This window comes from Protopterus annectens, chromosome 6.part1, assembly GCF_019279795.1.
Source record: "Protopterus annectens isolate FY-2018-M chromosome 6.part1, PAN1.0, whole genome shotgun sequence".
Lineage (NCBI taxonomy): Eukaryota > Metazoa > Chordata > Ceratodontiformes > Protopteridae > Protopterus > Protopterus annectens.
The window spans coordinates 171,656,994-171,683,116 of NC_056738.1; the positions used below are offsets into that span (position 1 = coordinate 171,656,994).

Sequence of the window (26,123 nt, forward strand, 5' to 3'; positions counted from 1 at the left end):
GCTTCCACAGGCGGACCAAACAACACATCAGACTGTAAAGGAGCATCCAAAATCCTGGTCTTAACATGCTCAGCTAAATTCTGATCCTTCAACCATGCATGTCTGCGAAGAACAGAACTAGTAGCAGCCACCCTCGAGGAGGCCTGAACAGCATCAAAACCACACTGCAAAGAATGCTTACCCACTTGTTCAGACACATGAACCAAATCCAGCAATTCTTTACACTCAATACCTTCCAAAGCATCCACCTTAGATTTCAATTGTGAAAGGAGATAATTCTGATATTTCAGCATATGAAATTGACAATTCTCATGGCTAGAGTGGAAGAAGTATACTTTCTTACCCCACCTATCCAAAGCCCTTGCCTCTTTATCAGAGGGTACAGGATTTTCAACCACAGAAGCTGTGACACCTTTAGGCCCCTGAGAAACAGTTTCTGGGTCCGCCCTGGGACTCTTAAACAAATACTTATGAGCCCTATAATACCTATCAGGCTTAACAGGAGCAGGAGGCAAGGAATCAGGGTTCAGAGAAGCCTCTGCAAAAACATCCTCCACCACATTCAACACAGGAGGAATAGCTAAAGGCCTATGCTGGGGCAAAAACAAGAATTCCTAAGCCTTTTTTGGAGTCAGAGTAATCTTGGCCTTCCCATTTAAAGTGCTCCCTCATGGAGTGAAGAGTCTCTGAAAATGAAAAAATCCTCAGGAGAGAAGCTGAAGGAGTGGAATCATCCACATCAGAATCAGAATAAGTAGGAAACTCTTGCAAGTCTTCCACAGAAGACTCTGAAGCCTGTGAACACTGTTCAAAACTATCAAACTCCTGTTCCACCCTAGGCCTCTTATCAGGTGGGGGCATAGAACCTCTAATCAAAGTAATCAAATCTTCTGCCATTTTAAGCATATGTTTCTTAGGCACAGAGCCCGAAATGCTAGGAGAAGCCCCTACAGAAGCTGAACTTGGCCTTCCTCTAAAAGAAGCTTTGGCAACAGAAGGAGAGGCCCTAACTACCTTGGGAAGAGAGGGAAGAACAGTTACCTGAGAAGCCCCCTCAGCCTGGCCTACCTCCTGAGAAGGCACATCCTGTAACAGTAAAGTATCTGCCTGAGACTCCATAGAGACTCCTGGCAAAACCTCTGGCTCCCCTGAGCCTTCTAAAGGACCGGCGGGCGGGACTGCGGTTCCTCACCCTAGACTTCACTGTTTTGTCCTTGCTTCTTAGATGAAGCAGGCGCCGAGCATCCGGCGGCATAAGTATATTGCAACGCTTCCCAAACACTAACCTAGCACAATCAAGCCTCCTCTTAATAGTTTAATGTTAAATCTAGCACAAGAGCGGCAACCAACAACGCCGTGCTCAGGCGCCTAAACAAGGTATACACAATGTATGATAATATCTGCTTCCCACAAGAAATACAGTTATTCACTTTTTCTGACATCCGGTTAAATACTGAGGCAAGAAAAACCAAAATGTTGGGTTACTTAGCCAACTCTGTTTGTCTGAAACTCGGTTTCGAAAATCTCAGAACGCCAACCTGCACTCGCAAAATTGCTTCTGCATCGGCCCAATAGTCAGGACTGCAGCAAGGGAAGACGAAGAACATCCATTTCAAAAACCTTCACCCTTCCAGGGTAGCAATTAGTTCACCTATAAGGACAATACAGTAGGATTCCTAGCCCTGGTTTTTACAGACATTTTGTCTCTGGCTGCAATCAGAACTGTAAAATACAGTCCTTATGGCCTAAACCAGGTAATTTAATTTCAGACTATTTTTCAAAGTTAGCTAGACTGAGATTAACCTCTTCTATTCCAGTATCCTCTGTTACAATATACTCATTTCAATAGTTACAATACAGTCTGACATACAGGTGTACTTCTTTTCTGTCCAGCTGGACACACTGTTGGTACATTTTTTTTAACACAAGCAGCTTTACAAATCAGTTTGATGTACAAATGACATACAATTCTTTACAAAACTCCAGCTAGCTACGCTGGCATATGTTACACATCCACTGCCGTACCTTCTCCTGGCATAACTGGCAATACCTTACATCATCACATCTGGCTTAGTTTCTGGTGCCATTCTAAGGGGGGGTGCAATATTTGTCAGCATGGAAAGAGATGGTCAACAAACCACACTGCTTTGACAGGGATGGTCTGCACCTCTCCCTTCTAGGCTTTTGAATATTAGCTAAAACACTGTTCTCCCAGAGTGCATTTTTAGGCACCAACAAACTGAAAGCACTTCAAACATAGCAAATCAAAAACAAGAAAATCCAAAGGTGTTACTGCTCAATGCTAGGAATGTAAACAAAATATGCTCTCTAGAAATTTTTCACCCTACAGAATGTTGATGTCTGTGTAGTCAACTGAGACATGGATTAAAGCTGTGGAGAGCACACCAATGCCAGGTTATAATGCCTTCCACACATTTAGATCAGCTACTACACAGACAGTGACTAAAGGTGGAGGTGTCTCATTTTACATCAATATAATTATACTTCAAGGCTGGTCCAACAATACAATGCACTTCAGCTTCTCCAAGTTCAAATCAAGATGGGCAAAATCCACTACCACTTCCTTGCAAGCTACAGGCTCCCCTCTATGACCCATGTATTTAAACTAATTAGAAACTCTCATCATCCAACCGAACACTATATTCATGGGCAACTTTAATTACGCCACTATTAACTGGGAATCATATATGACACCAAACGTACATGCAATGAGGACCAGATTCTCAGTACACCAACCAGGAGTGCAGCCATACTGGATCTGGTCCTCACTAATATGGGAGAGGGCTGCACAACTCCTAGTGTAATGTCCTAGTAAATAAAGTCCATGAATCATTGTCCCTATGATTTTAAGGCAGTGTAAGTTTCCCAGTCTACAGAGGTATAGTTAAATTCTCCCATGAATAGGGTATTTGGTAGGATGGTGAGCATCTTCAGTGATTCTAGGTGCAAGCTATGGTATTCCTGGGACACAGAAGGTGACACAGCTTGCTAGGATATGGTGTGGGAATGTCTAAGATGATTTACGCATGGATAAACTTCAGGGTTTCATCCTGTTGACCAAACTAAAGGTATACTTGTTATGTCTGTGCAGCTGATGGTCTAAATTTGTGGAAGGTACTGAAGCCTTGCACTGCTGGAATACATTTTGGGCTTTAAGCCATATCTCAGTAATGGCACATATGTCTATATTCCCTAGAGTGAGGAGAGCTTGTAGGTTGTGTTTGTTTAGGCTCTTAGAGAGCTTGTAGGGTGTGGTGTTTGTTTAAGCTCTTAGTATTGAGCTGTAACATCTTTAGGTTTCTTCAGGTTTTATTTGCTATGTCAGCAATTTTGTCAATTTTGGCATTGCCTAAAAAAGCCTCTATGGTGGGGATACATTTTTAGTCAATATTCATTAGCCTAGGGGGGGAAAACAGGTACAGAGCATACTTTTCAAAACAAGGTGGTTTGGTAACCATGTCCTCCTACACTGACAAATATGGAATCCCTCTAGAATGACGCCGGAAATTAAGACAATTACTGAAGTCCAGGGAGGTATGTCTCAGGTCATTCAGACTCACTTGGACTATGACAGATTCATACTGGTACTTGTGGTGTAATGATTTGAGTGCATGCATAACTTTGTTGATCCTGGCTCCAGATAAGCAACTAACAACTACTTTCGCCTTGTTCAGTCTGGTGAGTGGGGCATCTGTGTGTCAAAAAATGGAGTCCTAGGTAATGTGTTTGACTACCTTATGGGCTTTGCTCTTGGGGCTCCACTGGGTGTAGGCGTATGTGTGTTGTTTGGTGTTGCTACTGATAAAAGATTTACAGATTGCTGAGGATTGGCATTGCTAATTATAGGCTTAGGAAGTCTGAGTTTTGGGAAGGTTGCTTTTTTAGTGCCTCAGCATAAGTTGGTCTATGTGTATGGTGGGTGTTTTTGTGTTCATGACAACTCTGCTTGCAATATATTGTATGTTAGCAGTTGTTTTGACCCCCAGCTGGTTTTGGTTCCATTCAAGGGAAGCAGTAATGATGAAGGAATTTGCCTGTGTTACATAGCAGACTGTATACAGTCAACATAATGCAGTTATTGCAACTGAACAGTGAAACCATTTGTTTACCGGGAAAGTCTGTGTTATAAACACCCCCTTTTCAGCAGAGTCCTGAGAAGAAAAGCTTCTTCATTCTTATATATATATTTTAAGTAACTAATTTGATCTTCTATGTTGATTCATGTAATATTTAGCTGTTTCAAATACAAAATAGTAGTTTTATGCAAGTACTCAAGGCAACTTTACATTTCTGTCCTAAAAATCTCTTGATGTTTGCCATTTTGATGTTATTTCACAGGGCACTGCCCAGATACAGAGTGCCTTGCATAAAGTAGAACATGGGATAGCCCTGTCTCACCGCCATTAATGGAGACACATTAGCACACACTGGAAGCCTCCTTTATAAGGACAGTCTGTGCTGAATTATTACCATAGAGTACTAACTATCATTATGTCTGGGTCAACATTATCTTTTCAGTAGAATACGTGTTATGATACCATGTGCTATGGAGTCCTCACTATGTTATAATGGAATGTTAATCAAAAAGGTACTACCAGTTTACTTTTGGTTGTATTACTGAGATTATGAATCCAAAAAACTAAAAGTCCTGCATCTAAGGCTTTATGTCAAAAACAGAAGAAATCCAAAAATATAAATATGGCAAAAGATACCACAGCAGAGGCACGAAATAAAACTAGCTGAAATTTTATTAAAAACAGAAGTAAGCGCTTTCAGGCAAACATGCCCTTCGTCAGACAATAAGAAACAGTTAAAAACCAACATTTAAACATACTTTGTCCAGTCACATTCAGTAGTTTACCCTCCTTTTTCTCAGAACAGGTTTTAAAGGCACAATTACATTTAAACCAGGACTCTTGTCAGCCCCAAGTCTTTTGATCCACCTTGATTCACTACACTCAGTTTCATTAACTAAATCCCCACCTCTTACATTTTTATGCATCACTTGTAACACCATAAACTTAAAAAAATGGTCTAAACATTCTGAGATATGCAATGCTAGGGCATTTCGTACGTCATGATGTCTAATGTCATATAAGTGCCCAAAAATTCTCTCCTTCAGCATGCAGTTGGTCTTACCAACATAAAATGAACTACACTGTTGACATGTAGCTAAATAAACTATATTCCTAGTTCTACAGTTGACATATCCCCTCAATTAATAGGTCCACCCTGTTCTAGGATGTACAAAAGAATTGTTAGTACAAATGTGGGTACAAACCCTACAACCATGACATGGATATGTCCTTACACGTCCAGTTTTCATAATAGTGGATATGTTAAACATAGGTTCCTTGCAAAGCATGTCCTTCAAATTTCTATTCCTTCTGAAAGTGAACCTTGGTCTATCCCCAACTATCGCTGCTATCCTGTGATCTGATTGTAACACATTCCAATTACATTGTATAATGTCACAAATCCCCCCTATATCACTGCTATATGTAAGCAGTAATTGTCCTCGTGGAGGACCAAATCTACTCCATTGGTACCCCTATGATACCACGGTTTAGCGGTCCCATCACGCTTGATTCTAATTTCTTCCAAGGACATATCTATCAACTGTCTATCATATCCTCTTTCTACAAGATTATCCATAAGGACGTCAGTCTCAATGTCAAACCATTCCTCACTTGTACAAAGCCGAAAAATCCTATGGACCTGTCCTTTCACTATGTTCGTGAAAGTATGTCTAGGATGCATGCTGTCAAAGGAAAGCAGACTATTTTTCCAAAATTGCTTCTTGTGTAACATAGTATCTATCTTACCTAATGTATCTTTCACTAAATGTACATCCAAATAATCAATATCAGACGTCGAAGAACTAACAGTGAACCTAAAAAACTCTGTGGTGTTTTCAAGATAACCCACAAAAGAAAATAATTGCTCAACTGTGTCCTTCCACAAAAAGAAAACATAATCGACAAAACGAACATAATACCCCAAATTGTCAGACCAAGGATGAGTGTGTGTTGGAATATCACCTCATCCTCCCAAAAAGCTAATACAAGGTTAGCATAAGAATTGGCACAGGGTGTGCCTATAGCAACACCCTTTGCCTGCCTATAATAATTCCCTTGGCATGTGAAAATATTATGCTCAAGTATCAAAGCCAGCAATCTACAAACTCTCTCATTGCTGACATCATCCAACTGTGCTTTGTTTGCCAAAATATGTTCTATGGCTTTGAGCCCATAGTCATTGTCAATCACAGTAAACAAATTTTTCACATCCAAAGTGACAAACATATAATCTGAACATTTTGAACTCTCCATATAACAAGACAAACTGGTTAAAAAATGTGCTGTCTCTCTCAAAATCCTGGGGTATAACTCAACCACCGGTCTTAGGGCACATTCAACCCAAATGGACACAAGGTTCAAGGGTTTACCTAAGCTACATAAAGATGGCTCCAACCCTCTCCTGAGACCTATTGTCTCAGAGAGGGGTTGGGCCACTGAAAATGTGTCCATTTGGGTTGAATGTGCCCTAAGACCGGTGGTTGAGTTATACCCCAGGATTTTGAGAGACACAGCACATTTTTTAACCAGTTTGCCTTGTTATATGGTGAGTTCAAAATGTTCAGATTATATGTTTGTCACTTTGGATGTGAAAAATGTGTTTACTGTGATTGACAATGACTATGGGCTCAAAGTCATAGAACATGTTTTGGCAAACAAAGCACAGTTGGATGATGTCAGCAATGAAAGAGTTTGTAGATTGCTGGCTTTGATACTTGAGCATAATATTTTCACATGCCAAGGGAGTTATTACAGGCAGGCACAGGGTGTTGCTATGGGCACACCCTGTGCCAATTCTTATGCTAACCTTGTATTAGCTTTTTGAGAGAATGAGGTGATATTCCAACACACTCATCCTTGGTCTGACAATCTGGGATATTATGTTTGTTTTGTCGATGATGTTTTCTTTTTATGGAAGGGCACAGTTGAGCAATTACTTTCTTTTGTGGGTTATCTTGAAAACACCACAGAGTTTTTTAGGTTCACTGTTAGTTCTTCGACATCTGATATTGATTATTTGGATGTACATTTAGTGAAAGATACATTAGGTAAGATAGATACTATGTTATACAAGAAGCAATGTTGGAAAAATAGTCTGCTTTCCTTTGACAGCATGCATCCTAGACATTCTTTCACGAACATAGTGAAAGGACAGGTCCATAGGATTTCTCGGCTTTGTACAAGTGAGGAATGGTTTGAAATTGAGATGGGTAATCTTGTAGAAAGAGGATATGATAGACAGTTGATAGATGGGTCCTTGGAAGAAATTAGAATCAAGCGTGATGGGACCACTAAACCGTGGTATCATAGGGGTACCAATGGAGGTACTAATAAAAGACACAATAGATTTGGTCCTCCACGAGGACAATTACTGCTTACATATAGCAGTGATATAAGGGGGATTTGTGACATTTTACAATGTAATTGGAATGTGTTACAATCAGATCACAGAATAGCAGCGATAGTTGGGAATAGACCTAGGTTCACTTTCAGAAGGAATAGAAATTTGAAGGACATGCTTTGCAAGGAACCTATGTCTAACATATCTACTGTTATGAAAACTGGACGTGTAGGGACATATCCATGTCATGGTTGTAGGGCTTGTACTCACATGTGTACTAACAATTCTTTTGTACATCCTAGAACAGGGTGGACCTATTCATTGAGGGGATATGCCAACTGTAGAACTAAGAATATAGTTTATTTAGGTACATGTCAACAGTGTAGTTCATTTTATGTTGGCAAGACCAACTGCGTGCTGAAGGAGAACTTTTGGAGCACTTATATGACATTAGACATTATGACGTACGAAATGCCGTAGCACTGCATATTTCAGAATGTTCAGACCATTTTTTTAAGTTTATGGTGTTACAAGTGATGCATAAAAATATAAGAGGTGGGGGATTTAGTTAACGAAACTGAGTGTGGTGAATCAAGCTGGACCATAAGACTTGAGGCTGACAAGAGTCCTGGTTTAAATGTAACTGTTCCTTTAAAACCTGTTCTGAGACAAAGGAGGGTAAACTACTGAATGTGATTGGACAACAGTATGTTTAAATGTTGGTTTTTAACTGTTTCTTATTGTCTGATGAAGGGCATGTTTGCCTGAAAGCGCTTACTTCTGTTTTTAATAAAATTTCAGCTAGTTTTATTTCGTGCCTCTGCTGTGGTGTCTTTTGCCATATTTATATTTTTGGATTACTGAGATTACACAATGTCACACTCCTTTAATTGCTGTACTTGAAACAGTGCAGCTATGTTCTAATATGCATGCTACTTCTGTTTATACTATGTTGTGCTCTGCTTCTCTTTCATTGTTACTCTGTGCTACACAAAATACTGTGCGTTTCCTCAGCTCCTGTGGCACCTTATGCCTAGCACTAATTTTTATTTATTTTATTATTTTTGTTTAATAAGGGTCTGCTCAATTGCCATTCAGACCACTATATATCCATTTATAAACCACTTGCCCTGGTTTTGGCAGGTGAAAAGCATATCCTGCACTTTCACATGTCAGTCAACAGGCTTCAATTCATCCTGTATTGCCCCTCTACATTTCTAGAGTGTCGGCCATGGGGACTTTTAAGTGACCTCTGAGTGTTACATACTGGAGTGTCATGCTCACACACTGCTCTAACCAGCTTAAGTCAATGATGTCAAAGTGAAACAGCAGAAAGTGTATTCTTGCAGAGAATAACAACAGTCATGCAGAATATTACATCCATTAAATAGCAGAAAGCATACTAAGAATTAAGCCAACACGGAGATGGAGAAAAAGTCTGCTGATATGGATGACTGCAATTAGGCATACAGAGAACAGACGAGGGAACTGGAATTTACTGGAGGAAGCTGACAAAGGAACCAAGGTACTGGGAAGAAATAATTAGTGAAGGAAAGGTAACATAATGGGAAGAGATCAAGAAGACATTTGAACTCTAGGCTAGTGATTACCTGTCCTCTCAATGATTAATAGAGTATAGACAGAGAGAAAGGGATAAGATAGTCCCAAATGAAAGACTTGCACTGGTTGAGTTTTTATTTGAATCTAGAATAGAAGCTGATGTACAACATTAGTGTGACACACAAAATATTGCATTATAACTATAGAAATCAATCAGATGAGGTCAGAAAAGATTGGGAAGAGAGATTAGATATGCAATTCACAAGGAAATAATGGGAGGACATATGTATGGCTCCCAAATATGCAACAAGGTCTAGAAGATTTAAGATTTCTGCATGGAAGTTTTTTCATAGACACTTTTATACCCGAAGTAGACTTCAAAGAATTTTTTCTCAGGTAGTTGGCAAATGTTGGTAGGGTGATTGGAAGAAAGAGGTAACTGGGAACATGTGTTTTGGATGTGTAATACGCTGGTAAACTTTCATTTTCCTTACAGAATACTCTGTCAGGAATACTGGGTGAGCAAATGGATGTTCATAGGTTCACAGGTTTTTGCTAGGCTAATGACCACAAGGACATTTTTAAGCCTAGCCATGACTCCCAAATCTCTGACAAGTACTGGTACCCTTGATAAGTGTAAGTCAGGGCCTCAGAGATGAAACACTTACAAGCAAGGGCCTGGGAGATGAACCATTTAATTGCTCCCTATGTCCATTAGAGACATAGGTGCCAAACCAGGTATGCATTTCCTGTTTCTCATCCAATTGTCCAAATTACATTTGAATAAGGTAAGGGAGGAACTCTGCTTCACATGGATGGGGAGTCTGTTCCTGAGAAGGGGTAGTCGCTGGAATACATACCCATCTCTCCAGCAGATCCTATTTATATCACAGGCAAGGTTTCAGTCTTTTAAATGGGCAATTATGGTGCTGTTTGTTTTGCAGATATGCGGAAGGTCCATCAGAGTGGGGTCTGACAATGTCTTGTATGCCAGACATAGATCTCACCTCAACAGCCTGTAGGAGACAGAATGCATAGATAGGTCCTTGAGGTAGTCTGCAAAGGATATGTTACCTATGCCCTGTATTCTTTCAGTAAGGAACTACGGAAATGATTTTTTTAGGTTGGGAAACAGGATATGAATTGCCTAGACATTGTAAGTCTTAAGTTTAATTCTGGTGTCTTCCAAAGAAAGCAATTACTAGAAAATGGAAGTCAAAATCTAAACCAACTAGACTTGAAAGAGTGAATATTGTAACAGAGATAAAAGAACAGGAAGTGGTATCTTTAGAAAAAGGGCAGGAGTCAATTACATACAAAAAATGGAAACTATGGGAACAATACATGCAGACAAATGCTTTGGAGGAGAAATGAGGTTTAAGAGAAGGCAGGAATCGAACACTTTATATAATGCAATGATTATAGGACATATAAAAATGTGTGATGTACAATGTAAATGTGAACTTCTTACTATGGTTTGACTAATTTTATATAAATGTAAGTCTATCTCTGACACAAGTGATAATTCAATAAAGGAGTTTCAAAAAATGAATCTCAGGTACACTGTACATCTTTGTCAGACTTCTTGGGGGCAAGAAGATGACAGTCAGGCAAACCAGAAGCAGTGAGAAAATCTAAAGCAAGCAAAGCAAGAGGAACAGCTGTACATTTAAGCTTATCCAGCTATAACAAATCAATACATTTTCTGTGTGCAATAGGAATTTCATTCTGATCCTAATGGAAAATCTCTTTAATCTCTGATAAAGTCTCAGAAAAAAAGGAAAATCTTCTAGAGGGAGAACTGAAGACACTTTACTCAGACTCAGAATGTTCACATTAAAAAGAAATTCCTAAAGTACCATCATGTACCTGTATTGCCTGTTCTTCCAACTAAAAATCAAAGTCAGAACTCACTTCTGTTCTTGCTTGAAGGAAAAGAGGCAGTAATGAACTCCTTAGCAAATCTTTGCTCATAGAAAAAGAAAAATGGCAAAGCCAAGTTTCTCTCAATGTGTTCACCTTTCCTGGAAAAAGACCAACCTACAGTAGGCAAACTCATCCCAGATTTATGTTCCCTATCCTGGCTGAGTGAATAACCTTCACATTCCACTCCCTCTCTGATCAAAAACAATGGTTCTCCCTTGCTCACAAAGGGCACACTTACAGCTCCAGAGGGCCTGGTTATTCAGTCCCTGGTGGTTGTAGGTGCAACTGCTGGGGGATAAGGGAAAAGGGTGAGTGATCTGAGGAATCAACAGCTGCTATGGTACAGTCACAAACTAGAAGCTGAGGCACAACAGGAGCTGGCCTCACACCCACAGACTCCCTAACAACTTTTTTCTTCTTGAATGAAAGGGAAGGTAAAACTGTGAAGACCAGTAGCTACTCCACAGCTTAGCAAGTATGAGACCTCAAAGGTGGATAGTGGAGCCTGGATGAGTCTATACAGGCTAAGTGGAGAACAACTGGTATTTGTAAGTAAACCAAAGACAGCCACCCACAAGCACAATACCCTGCTCCAAAAACACAAGCCTATAAAACCTGTAGGAATATGCTCTCAAAAAATAGAATTTTTTTTACACAAAAATTTCACAAAAGCATTTACACACAAACTCCCTTTGAAATGCAATGACAGCTCCAAAAGCATTTACTTTAATAGCAAAATGGAAGTTATGTACCATATTGCTGGATTCTTTCATTCATGTCTGTTTGATACAACTTCTGAGTCCTTGAGCTGTTTGACAGATCTGAGCTGGCAAAACTTGAGCTCCAGCCTCACGCCTGTTTACAAATTCTTTTCTTATCATGCTCTATTGCACAATATTACATCACTTTGAGTCTGATGTTAAGGACAGGAAGCCCACTTAAATATATGATAATGAATGAAATATCCTTCAGAGCCCATAAATGGCAATAGAAAGGGGGATGGAGGGTGGCTGTCAAATCAGACAGACATGAATGAAAGGATACAGCATTATGTTAAGTAGACAACATTGTTCTCCTATTCATTCAGTTAATCTGATCTAACTTATGGGCCAGACTCCCATGCTACCTGAACTTTTGGGTGGCATCATGACAGAAGACCTTTAAGGATAGTAGCTCCAAAGGAAGCCTTAGTCCTGGAAATGAAATTCACCTTGTAATGTTAATGAAGGCATGCACAGATGACTAAGTTGTTGCTGCATAAATTTCATCAATTGAGGAGCACCTGAAGAAGGCTGTGGAAGCAGCCGCTGGCCTAGTGAAATGTGCTTTAGGTCTGCCCAGCAAAGGGTAATTATGGATTGAGTAGACATAGGAAATGCAATCTGAAAGCCACCTTCAAAGACGGACTATAGAAAAATGGCAACCTCAGTTATTAACTGACTAAGAAATGAAAAGCTGTGCATCTTTTCTGAAGCATTTGGTTCCAAAAAAGTAAAACTGCAGTTGCCTATGGACTTCCAGGCCATGCAGGACACATTCTCCTTTTCTAGTGTGGTTTAGGAAGAAGATTGACAAGCAAACTGGGTGAACCATGGTTTCCCGAGAAGCCACTTTGGGTGGAAAAGACAGATTTGTATGGAGGGAAACTCTGTCTTTGTGGAAGACTAATTAAGGTATTATTGAAGAGAATGCCTGAAGCTCAGACACTCTTCTTGTGGAAGTTATGGCCACATGAAACAACGTTTTCCTTGACAGAAATTTCAACCAAGCTGTAGATTCTGGTTCAAATGGAGGTTTGGTTAAGGTCTGTAGCATAAAAGTGAGGTCACAAAGAGGAACTGGTTTTCTAATTGGTGGCCTGGGAAGGAAAATTCCTTTGAGAAAAAAAAAAGTTTACCAGAGACCAAGGAACATTTCTCTTGACACGTGTGCAAATTAGAAGTAGCTGCTAAATGGACCTTCATGGTGGGGAAATTGGATCCCAAATCAATCATATGTGCTAGGAAATGAAGAACATCTGGGATAGATGCTGAAAAGAGGTAAATGCATTGGCAGGACAAAGTGTTTTCACTTCCTGAAATACAGCTTGTGAGTGGATTCTTTCTGGAAAGCGGACAAAATCCTAACTCTATCAGACAGAAGGACTGGATTGCTGTCCATCACTGGAATTGGAGAAAACAAGCAGATAGTTTGAGGTTAAGAAGGTCCAGGTGAGGCTTCCCTGAAGGACTGGAAAGCAAACCATCTGTCAGATCTAATATCCAGGAGGATTTCCCTGAGATGAAGCTTAAGAAGGGGAAAACAGATTTGTCTGTGCCAGAAGGGGCAATGTGGATGACACACAACTTGCATATGATTGCATTCTACAGAAATCTGGGAATCATGGATAAGGGTGGAACAGTGTACAGAAGTCTTGGGGGGCTACTACTCAACCAGAGTCTCTCTTGGGGACTGTCCCTGTGGTGGGATCATGGTGAAGTACTTGCTGTACTTGGTTTTGGAATGGGAAGCACAGAGGGCTCACAACATAGATGGCCCCAGCACTGGAATATTTGCTATGCCACTGCTGGATTAAAGTACTACTTATAAGGCATTAGGATGGGCCTGCTTCGCCTGTCCATAACACAACTGAGCACCCTGGGATGTGGACTGCCACTACAAAATGTTGTGAGGCTACTGTTCACTCTCAAACCCTCATTGCTTTCTGTCACAGAGGAATATGACCTAGTCATGTATCAAACCACCATTATATTTTCTGTGTGGATAGAAATCACCCCACTGAAATGCAATCCTGAAGTTCCTGCAATGCTAGGAGAACCACTACACTGCTAGGACACTGATGTAAAGTTTGTCCTCTTCTGGACTCTATAACCCTTTGTCCATCCACCCTTTGTAATGCCCTTCCCTCCCTTCCCCAATCCAGGGTGGTAGGGCCCATAATGGTCACTGTTGCTGGAGGCTTATGAATACATTTTCTGGTGGAATGTACATAAGGCTAATCTAGTCACCACTGTAAATGTTTTTGGAAAGATGGGTTATAATGATCTGTGCTGCGAAGAGTTTGAAAAGCTGCGATCACTGAGCTTTGAGGAGTCACTACAGAATTCTGATAGGATAACGAGCAAACTGCACCTTCAGGCTAGACAAGACCAGAAGACTGGAGAAAAGCTCTAAATGGCTATTTTAATACATGAATTCTGTCTGATGGAAGAAACACTATTAAAGTGATTAGATCCAGATGACATCTGATGAAAGGGAAGTTTCTGATTCCCTGAAGGCACAGGTGAGATACTATGGCTGCCTTCCATATGGTGAACACCCAGGAGACTATAGTGAGACCAAAGGGCAGTACTCTGAATTGTAAGCTACTGGATCAAGATAGAAGTGTAGATATCTCTGAAATGTATTGGCTGTCTTCATGTGGACACAGGAATTCTGAATACATACAGACCACATCCTGTGTCTTGCCATGAGGCAAGGTAAAATTGACTGCACAGTGAATTGTATATTTTTGAGACAGTTACTCAAATGACTGAGGTCCAAGATAGGCTTGAGGTTTTGTGTTTTATTTAGAACAAAAAAAGAACCTGGAATAAAATTCTGGCCCTGTCTGGCTGGTGGGATGTTTTGTACAAGAGTAGTTAGGATGAGGTGAAGGGGAAAGTCTCCCTAGGTGCAAGGTGTCAATGGATGCGACTGGCAGATCTGTTTTTTTTTTTTTTTTTTTAATTAATGCTCCTAGTCCCTGAGTAAACCAAAGGACAAGGAGCAGACATGGAGAGCTTTAGGACACAGTGCGCTTGAGAGACATTTCAGACAACGTACCTTTTTTCTTTTCTTGTTTTTTTCCTGCTCTCACACTGAGAGTGAGGGCAGTAGGGACCTGGCATTCCTCCTTAAAAGAGAAGGAAGATGCGCCAAAGTGTGCCCAGACTTGCTGTCACTCAGAGCATGAGGGTGTTAGGACCTGGCACGTCTCCCAGGTAAGAAGTGCCAGACTGAAGAAGGTTTTTTTTTTTTTTTTTGCTGGGCCCTGGGTACTAGAAGAGCCAGCTATGCTTCTGACCTCAACGCAAAGACAGGCTTTCCCATTTGTGGCATCTAATTTATTGGAGTGGTACATCTGGAATTGGCATTTTAAATGGGGGGCTGGGAAAAGGGTACTGAATAGCCTCTGGATATTATCCTTCTTACCTATTTGTCCAGAGTGAGAGCCAATCTCGCAGGAATGTAGATGGATAAATGACCCTTGAAAGCCTTCAGAAGGGAGCAGTCCTTCATGAATGGTGAAGTTGCCTGTTGGAAAAGGGCCTATGATATCCCTGGTTGTGCAGACTCCCTTGGCCTTTGGGCCTGCATCTATTTAAAGGGCAGCCTCTGCCTCAGCCACCTCTATTAAAAGTTGTTTTGAACAGCTGTTGCTTGGATTTTCTATACCAGAGTGACTTTGAGCCCTTTTAGTTCCTGCTATATGATTCTTTATGGTACCCCAAATCTCACACCAATGGCAGAAAGTATTTTCCCATCCTGTTCACACTTCTGCATGTTGTCTTTCACAGAAGGACCAAATAATTAAGATCTATAAATGGGGGTGTCCACAAAGGGCACCTTTGTCTGCAAAATCATTCAGGTGCAGCCAAGCCCAACGTCTCATAGCAAGATCTGCTCCAGCTGCCATTGGAATTCCATCATCAGCACTGTGCATGAGCTGTATGAAGAGCTTTGAAATGTTAACCACTAGGCAAAAGGATGTTTCCAACTGTTCCTTGAGTCTGCCTAAGAATCTTGTCCAGCTTTTGGGGTAGTTATTCACAAGTATTGGGTTCCTGCCTTGACCTGCTTATGGCCAGATCTATTGACTTATTTGCTGGAGAGACCACTGAAGTAATAGTGTGTGTCAGGCCATAGGCCTGAAAGTGAATATCCTTGTCCTGAGAAAGGGGTAAGTGGGCCAAGATCCCTCTGCTGCACAAGTTCTAGGATCTTGTGGAAAATGGCAACTTCAGGGGGGTACTGTGGAAAATCCTATCATCTGAGTCAGTGTCAGATGTGACAGACTCTGAAGGGGAACTGATGTGTCTCCTTTTACATGTCCCTTTTCTCGAAACATTAGAGAGCATGTCCAACTCCTAGAAGGTTTCCTCCTGCTGTTGAACAGTGGTTTTGAGGCTGATGCTTGACCCTAACCCATGGATGCATGATGGGACTGAGGTGAAAAAGACTGGGACATGAGCTGGAACTGATCACAAGATGTTCTGTGCCTCAATTCTCAAAAGCAATGAGATTATCCTCTGTGTAACCTGGAAGGCCATGCTAATCTCTGCCAGATGTGAGGATGCCACTTCTGTGACCAAGTCCCCTTCCTTCTGAACGAGAAATGAGGAGCACTAAAGAAAGCATCCCTGAAGTGGAAAGTGTGGACAGTTTTGAGGAGGGATCACAGCCAAGGATTCAAAAGCTGAAGTGTCCAGTACTGACAATGGAGCCATGACAGACAGCTCTGATGAAGGTGTTGAGGTATCAGTGTCAAGTAGATGGTCCCGACATGGCCTTGACTCTGTTGCTCTTGGAAATGAGTGCATTGGATCAGAAATATTTAATGCCATAAGAGGTCCTAGGGTCAGCAATGAGGGAACACACCTCAGATCCAGCCTTGGATCTGAAACCACTGGTGCAGGCATTCACACCAGGGAAGGAACTAGAATAGAGAACACAGGGCCAGCTCAATCCACCTTCAGAACTGAAGGGGATGGGAGGACTCTCATCCCAATCTGCATTTTCAAGACGGTCCGCATCATGCAATCCAAATCTGTCTCAGAAGTACTATTAAAGGACCTGAAAGACCAAAAAGATAAAGTGGACAGTGGCTGACAAGGGATCCTGTACAGTTCCCCTCACATGATATCTGGTGTATCTTAGGTGACCTGTCTTGAACCACAACTGGCACCAACAACTATGGAGCCAATGGAGGAGACTGCATTGCCACTGATGCTGAATCCATTTTTGATAGGAGAATTTTCACAACCAAAGATGGTTCTGATTTGTTCTGATTTGTTTGGGTGCCATTTCCTGGATTCATGTTCTTTGGATTGATACCTCTCTGGTGTTTTTTTGATCTTAGCAGATTCCTGATCCAGAGGCAAAAGGCCATTAACTATTAGCTTGTTCCTGCAGTCTGACAATGTTCTGGGACTAACAGCTTTACATATGGAGCAATCCGCCATGGAATGGTCTGCACCCAATCACACTACACATAGCTCATGGTCGTCTTGATTTTATTTCCATATTTTTGATATTTACTAAAATGTCTCCCCCTTATCTTTGTTCACACTGAAGGAGCAACATCACTGAAATGAACATTTTGAAGAAAAGAACAGTAAGACATTGACAAATTGGAACAAAAGAAAGAAAGAAAAAAAATAAGTATTCTCTGTATAAATATATACAGAAATTATTTAGAAATTGCTTACTTTATTATTTTTTAACACAAAAGGTGGAGGCGAGAAAAAAACACTCAATGCCTAAAGTAGCTGACGAAAAAAGGGGCTAAATTGTAAAGAAAGGTCAGCAATAGATATCTAAGGGACAGTAATTATCAACAGTAAATATTTTAAGTATTTTAATAAGTTTTTAGAAGAGAAAATAGAAGAGGAGCACTCAGATGTGCACCAAGAAAGAAATCCACTTCTATTCAGGTAATCTTGTGTACTACAGCATGATGGGAAAAATAAATCTTAAACAGGCTTGAGGCTGGGGCACCACTAGTTTTGCAAAGTGGGATCTGACAAGAGGCTCAAGGACCCATAAGTCAGGACTTATAAGGACAGACTGAATAAACAGAACTGACATTTTAATTAGTAAAATGCAAGCCTTCCTTACAGGGAAAAATAATGGAAGGTTTCACTCTATGGGCAGTTATCTCCCAGGACTTGAAGGATAGCTAGCCGAATGACAGTTTAACAGGGCCTGTCAAAGCACACCTCGGTGGCAAAAAAACAAAAAAAAAAAACAAAAAGGAAAAACTCTGATTAATTTGTCTCTCTGTCTTTATAGCAGAGCTTCCCTTTGGCTCCTGACAATATATCTAGAAGACACTAGGATCTAAATAGCTTAGGCTACTGTAATAGTATCCTAAATATTGAACAATTGAAATGCAGACTGCAAACAAAGCAGGATGTAGAAACATAGGAAGAATTTAACAGAGCTTTGTACTCTCTTGGTCTCTCTAGCAAAAAAGGAAAAAAAAAAAAAAAGAGAACAGTAAATCTAGTTGATAAAGAACGAAGCGCTGAACACAATGCTAACTAAAAGTCTTGGCGCTACATCTTTCTGACCTCAGATATATCTTTCTTAGAGATGCTTGTGTCTGACCCAACAGAATGAAGAAGAATGTTAACAAGATGAATACATTGGATGAGTTTGGTGACGATTCAACAAATCTGCTTGATAAAACTCAACAGTTGTGATTTAATAATCAAGTCTTGCTTGGTACTTTCAATGTGTTTCTTTGGTTCAAGTTTTTTGTTCTTTGAATTTCTGAGTTTAATTTATTAATGTTCTTCAGGTGCCAGCAATGTCCCAGGATTTATTCACAACTAATGGGACAGGATAGCACCTGTTGGATGAATGAACAGTTTTATTGCAACACTATCCCAATATATTCCCTTTACCAAGGATGTAAAATGAAATAGTTAATTCTGTTAATTCAGACGGGTATAACAGTGTGTATATTCCCTCTATATCTTTAGCCCATACTACAATTCTTAAAAGAAAGAAAAGAACAGAATCAACACAAGGTTAATATCTCTGATTCTGAGTCTTGAATGAATACACCAGCTTACAAATGCAGACATTTTGTTGCACTTGCCTCTTTCAGTAATAAGTTTAAGAATTTAAAAGTTAAACTTGCCAAATACTATACCCTCTAATTAGATAATGCATGCTTACAGGAATGTATTAGGGTTGGGTGGGTCACCAAAGGATAGCAGTATCAGGAATTCCCAAATAAATGGAACCTAATTCTATACTATATGGTAATTTACTTGTTTTATCCAACAGAATGGGATGTGAAATTAGGAAGCTATCAATTAAGGACAATGATGGAAAAACTGAAACTTGGACAAAGAAATGAGATCTTTAAAATCTGGTATCAGAGAAGATTTGCTGTTTGAAATTTACACTGCTGAATATCACAAACTGTTTAGGAAGGCTGATAAATGTTAAAGTGAGTTAAAAAGAGTGTAAGGAGTGTAAGCTATTTGGAGATAAGGAATATGTTGAACACAATTCATATCCTATTTCACAGCTTGATAAAAAGAGTAAGAATGTTAACAAGATGAATAGATTGGATGAGTACAGTGAGGATTCAACAAATCTGTCTGATAAAAACTTGAGTGCTGTGTATTTTACTGCTGTAGCAATGGCTGGTACTTTCAGTGTTTTTCTTTTGTTTCAAGATGTTTGTTCATTAATTTCCCAGGTTTGATTTATTTGTATTTTAAAGGTAACAGTATGTAAATGCCATATTTTCTTATCTTCTTTACCTTAAACCTGACCATATAATGCCTCAAATATCGGATGCATGATTTAAATGCGTTTCCCTCTGCTTCTTTAATTACTTGAATCTGCTGTCTTTCCACATCATGTTGTCTTTTAACAAACTACTTATTTCTTCCTTTTTAGATTTTTGCTTTTGATACATCATAAACCAACTGCAGCAAGATCTATTACTGCAAGCTATTATGCAAATAAGACAGGACAACACAAGCATGAGCAAAGAAACCTGACACATACAGTTGAGACCAGTGTCAACAGGTACGGATGGTTACTAAATACTTCTGGCCTTTACAAAACCGACCAATCACGCAGTTGCTTCTAGATAAAACATGAAATGACCATAAAATAATTAATTAGCTTGCTGATGCATGGACAAGGCATCATCTCAACAATTGGAACCTGGGATCAACTAGCAACAAGGTAAGTTAATGAGCTGACCAGTGTCGGGTAAGCTTGAGCAGTCAACAGCCATCTCACCTTACTCAGAGGGAAGGCACAGGTTTATGTGGCACAACTGTGTTCTCTAGCCGCACTGGGAGAGCAGCATTAGTGTCTTGCAAAATGCACATGGGTACAGAGGACAGAAGGATATTTACATCTTATGGGAGGTAGCATCCATAAGCACATGCTTATGGGTTTTATAGTCCATTAGGGTAGATATTAATAACTTATGGGCGGTAACACCCAGAAGCATGTGTTTATGTCAATGCATGCTACTCCCTTGGGAAGTACTAGGGTATATAAAAAATATGGTTGGGCTCAGATGATGCTGGTTTGCAATACCTCAATCTGTTCTCCCATCCCAAAAAGATAGATGAATTCTCCACCAGTTGTAATCCTAGGCTGGCTGCTCCTGTTTGGGGGAGGGGGAAAACCAAATGGTCTGGGGGAAGGAAAGGAATCATCTATCTGTAGATGGTCATCCTGGCCAAGAGCACAAATAAAAAAAAATCAAAAGGAAGCACTGGAAAAAAAAATCCGCCATCTCCAATGACATTCAAAATACCACTAGTACAGAGTACTGAAATTCTTAGAGGAAGAAGACTAACGGAAAAGAAAAGAAAAAATCACATTAGAGGGATACTGACTATGATGCATGAAAAGTCAGCTTTCACCGTGTTACTTTGGGTATTACAAACTACAGCTTTACTAAACACATACACTAACACAGACACACTAGCAATGCAAATATACAATCATCAAAAATCACATTAACTGTTTCTTTTTCTGGTTATTGCTCTTCCTTAAGTGTTTATAAACAGGGGTTACAAGTATATGAATTTAACAGAGAAAGAGGTGGAAGACTTAGCAGAAATATACCAAATAACTTCACTAATACCCAGAAAAAAAGTGTCACTAACCTTGTTATCAGTTTCGCAATAAACAAGTGCTTCTTTGTAGAATTTAATAGCTTGTTCATAGTCACGCTGAGTTGTGAAATGGTTGGCAATCTCTGCACATATTTCAGCAGCAAACTGCTTTTGGGCAGGTGCTATACTTGGCTGCTCCAGCTGAACCTTCTTAAGTACACGTGCTTGTACCTCTCGACCCTGAGTAAAATATAAAAGTGATATTAAATCATTTAAATACTTAGATTAGCCAAGTTAAAACAAATGGCCATTTGCAGAAAATTACTGCAATACCACAACAGCAAAATAATTTTACTAAATTAACTATGCTAGATCTTAATGTAAAAAGCAGTTGTAAAACAAAAATTGCAGAAGCATGAGGTACTTCTTACACTATAAAACCATATACAACTACAGTGATAAGATAACTTGAAACCACATGGTACTGCTGATGCCTCAAATCCAAATCCAGCAGTGGAATGACAAATCGGAGTTACTGCTACCCACTGATGATCACTACTTTAAGACAGGTTCACAGGTTTGGGTGTCCAGCTTGTTGCCTTCTGGCTTTGAGAAGCTTCAATATCTTACTCCTTTTTTTGGTGGTTTTTGTTACCCATACAAAAATTATTCTTAATATCATTACTGATGATAACAGACAGACAACTTCTGTGCACCTGTTTAATACCAAAGTTGGATGAAAGTGAAAGAAACAGAACACAGTAACATACCTCAAGTTTTTGATGTCATATGTACATACAAAACATACCTCCTTACCAGTACCTCAATAGATAACCACCTGTATATACATGTGATGTTCAATTGTGATGAAAATAAAAAAAAAGAATGATCATATTTTATTCCATCCTTTACACTGCTCCTAGATATCTGACATGCTATAGTGACCTTCTGTGCACACCTCTTAAGACTGATTGTGAATAAAGTTAAAGAAATAACCACATTCTCCCTGTCTCCACACTACATAAAGCAAAGTTCTCTGCCCACCTCTTAGTGATGCCTAGGGCATACGTATCTACTAAGACGTCATCAAAATCCACTTGAACAGCCAGGAATGTGACGGTCAGAAGGCCCCCAGAAGGTCTGAGGTTCTAGATAGTCTATGCCACATGTATGCCTTATTTTTGAATGGAAATGACTTCCTGTTTTTTCCTTTGTTACCTAGAAGATGTATGCATGTGCCCACCAATGTTGTGTGTTTGACCGTCCAAATATAAAGATTTGTGATATTTTTCTCACACACACACACACACACACACACACACACACACACACACACACACACACACACACACACACACACACTGCACACTTACCAGCATTCAAATCAGAGGGATGCCAGTTGACCTAAGACATGCCTCTGAAGGTGCTGGAGGAAACTACAACAAATAGATAAAAACCCACATAAAGATAGGGAGGACATGCAGACTTAACACCAAGAACTCAACCAAAGTGGCAAGCACTGTGAGATGACAATATGCTGCACCACTATACCAATGATCAGTTCCTTTCACATCTGCCCAGACCACCAAAGAAAGCTATTTGCTGGTACATTGCTGACATGACTGTGATAGAATGTAAAATAAATGATGGCCAACTTTTTGATCTTAAACATACTATAACACCCCCACAAACATAGACATACACGTATAACCCATAGGAATGATCATTTTTACACTGACTTTAGCAAATACAATACACTATGTAACACTTCTTCTGCTACATCAAATCAGTGACTGTATCACAGTAAGGATAAGCCATTTTTATCCATAGCTGGCCTCTGAACCCATCAACTGCAGCCACATTACACATTTTGTATACCACTGATGTCTGTGCTAACAAATTGTCACAATAAGTATTCCAACTTGTTTTAAACAAATGTACATTAGTCCTATAAAGCCAGATTAATGACTGTTTAACTTGATCATGACAGTATGTCAGTCATTTTCATCCACAAACAGCCCTAATACTCAGCTATTTCTGTGTACTTCTCAAATGACTGACAGTAAGACAATTTAAAAATAAATAACAAAAAGAAGGCCAATGGATCTCAATTCAATGCCATTTCACATAAACATACAGATGTTTGCCACCTACAGCCTATACATAGCTCTCAACCTCTTACCTTAAGAATCAGAGGAAAAGGCCAAAACATAATGGGGAGTTTAAATATTGCTTTTTATATACTAAGGAAGTCACTAGATTAACAGGTATTCCATTATCAAGTATTTTCCAATGGATATGAAGTCAAACTCAAACGTGTGTCATTATTTACTCAACTTAATGGTTAACCACAAGTTTCCCTTGGTTTAGCACCTCTATTTCCCATGGATAAGGGAAACATATAAATGTCCCAACACATCCTTATTTACTCCATCTCTGTAGGTTATTTGTATACTAAAGATAATGGCTAAAAACTACCACAGGAATGTAAGTCTTCTTAAGATCTTCGTAGATCAATAGTCTAGCAAAGTACCTATGAACTTCTTTGCTCAACAATTCTGAACAAGGCTAAAAACAATGAGAGAGGGGCCACAGGCCTATATCAAGGAGAATTTTTAAACAGTACTATAATTCACTTATAAAGTTAAAAGAACAACTGGTTTTGCATGATTGTGCATATTCTGATATTCTGATCAATAAGAAATATCAAACTCTAATGTCTATCACAAACTGAAAGTACTTCTCAGAAAATCAAAAAATGTGACAAGAGACCTGATAGATTACAAAGAAAAAAAAAAGAGAGGCAAATGCAGGCAGGAAGTTCAGCAAAATCAGGGACAGATGAGAGGTATAGTGACAATATCTGGTCTCCTGTCTGCCAAAAAAACAAAATGATCTTATACTATTACCAACTATTTCACTCCACTGAAGAGAAATGGACATCTCATCTACCCTACAAAATAAGTTATACAAGTGGTAATGCACAACAATTCCTGCAGATAAACACACTGACAGCCAGAGGCATACTAATGTGGAGTGTACAGTTCCTCACAGGTGCAAACAGTAAGGGGGTGCAGCCGTGCCTTTTAAAAGCTTTCCACGTTTGAAATATGAAAAGCTGAAATTAAAACCAGTGCCAGGTCCTTTAAGGGTGTTCTTTAAGTGCTCCTTCTGTCTGTGTCACACTGGTTGCATACTCCTTTTCTGTGTTCCATACGGAGTTTAAATACAAGATGTTCATATGTGTGTGTGTGTGTGTGTGTGTGTGTGTGTGTGTGTGTGTGTGTGTGTGTGTGTGTGTGTGTGCTTTCTGCGTTCCATGTAGAATTTAAAGACATTCATGTGGTAAGGGGGTTAAGCATATCTCTCAAATCTGGACAAAGACTTAAAACAATGTGGGGTCAAACGCCCAAAAATAGGGACAGATTTTAAACATTGCTCTTATTAACTTAGACAGTTGCTAGAATAACAGGATTTGTTTAGCATGCATTTTCTGAACAATATGAAGTCTGAAACTGAAACTCAAATGCATGCCATTATTTAGAAACTAAAATCCTCAGTGATTTACCAGAAAAATTTTATGAGCAACAAAAAATGTGAGGCAACAATCTGGATAGATGAGAGCTATGTAGGTTAGTAAATTTCCTCAGGCAAAAAACATGTACCTTAGTTACAGGAAACAAGAGACCAAATTGTCTACAACTACCAAACAAGTAAAAAAAAATTAATTTGGGTCAATTTCAGGGAACTGAGTTTCAGTGGATTTGCAAGGAACTGGAAGCTTCAGTGCATGTTCAAGGAATTGTGGGCGTCAAGGGAAGAGAGGTTTACTGCCACCCATGCTACGTTTTTCCAATGTTCATCTGTTTTGTTTAGCAAGTGGTCACAGCATAACAGGTAATATACTTGGTTTTTATGCAGAAGGCTATTGGTTCTACCACCATAGCATATACATGGACAGTTGATACTGTGATGTACTTTAAGGGGAAGGAGAGTGGGGCTGTTGCAGTCTTGAGTGTGTCCTCCTTTGGATGACATGGCTAGTAACTATGAACCTGTTGTCAGTTTGCCATCCATTCTCTATTGGAATATTACCAGCTTACCATTTTTTTAATGTAACATAGGCAATTTATTTTTCAAGGACAGCAGGCACTGAATTTGTACATGAAACACTGAAATATAAAGTATTTTGCAAGCAGCAACATCTTCATTACTTACACATCTCTTTAATGGGAATTATTTTTTTTCAAATAATTTTTTATTTTCCAAATAATATAATGTTTAACAATACAATCATCAATAAACAAGTATTATAAACCTTTATATAAACTATGTACAATTAACCTGAACAAAGGAGGGGAAGAATTAATAAAATATACGAAATTAGTAACAAAAAATTATAATATTCAATTAATAAAGTTACACATTAATTATTTAGGGTTCATTTCTAATGTCTCAGTAAGAGTTAAATTTTTTCCCAAGGATTATTAGTCCATGTTTTAGGTGAAATTCTTGATTCCTTCACCTTGATTTCTAATGTTGCTGTTTTTTCCATCAATCTCAAAACTTCTTCCAGAGTAGGCTCTTGTGAAGACTTCCACTTTCTAGTTATACATTTCCTTGCCACAGCTAGTATGGACCAAAGTAGGTATAGATCTTTTTTATTCATTCCCATAGTATCATTAACAGTTAAGAAAACTAAATATTTAGTTAAAATACAGGTATCTGTGAATATAGCTTGGAGAAAAATAGCAATTTCTTTCCAGAATTTTTTTATATTAATACAATCAAAAAATATATGAGACCAATCAGCTTTACAGTTTAAAGAATATCTCCAACAAATGGATTTATCAAGTGAATTGAATTTGGCTAGTTTATTAGGTGTAATAAATGCCCTGTGAATATATTTCCATGTAAAATTAACAAAATACGACTAATACCAAATCCAAAAGCGAACAAGAGTCCAGTATCACAATTGAAGTGAAACAGTCAATTTTAATAACTTGAAAAAGCTAATGAATGAGCGCTTTCGTCTGAGACACAGACTTCTTCAGATGAAAGCACTGGTGCCAAAAACCTAGTTATATACATATTTCCTAATACAATAATTGCCAATCAATTAAACAATACACCTTTCCAATAAGTTTTTAAAGAAACATTCTAACATCTACTCTCAGTAGAAAATATATGTGTTACATGATACTACATGTTAAGTTACAAACATCTAACTTCTGCATAATAAAATAAACATAATAAACAACCAACTATTAAAATTTAAGAATATATGTTATAAAAACATCAAATAAAATCCAACATATATTACATAAAATC

The 26,123-nt window shown here is 39.1% G+C and overlaps 1 protein-coding gene across 1 annotated transcript in view; it reads right to left on the reverse strand.

The window, feature by feature from the left end:
• The window catches only part of TTC21B (tetratricopeptide repeat domain 21B), a 3,240,027-nt gene that overhangs the window by 721,652 nt on the left and 2,492,252 nt on the right, over positions 1-26,123 (reverse strand). Inside the window, exon 24 of the mRNA XM_044075355.1 lies at positions 20,844-21,032. Coding sequence (XP_043931290.1) covers positions 20,844-21,032 — 189 coding nt within the window. The remainder of the gene's footprint in view (positions 1-20,843; positions 21,033-26,123) is intronic.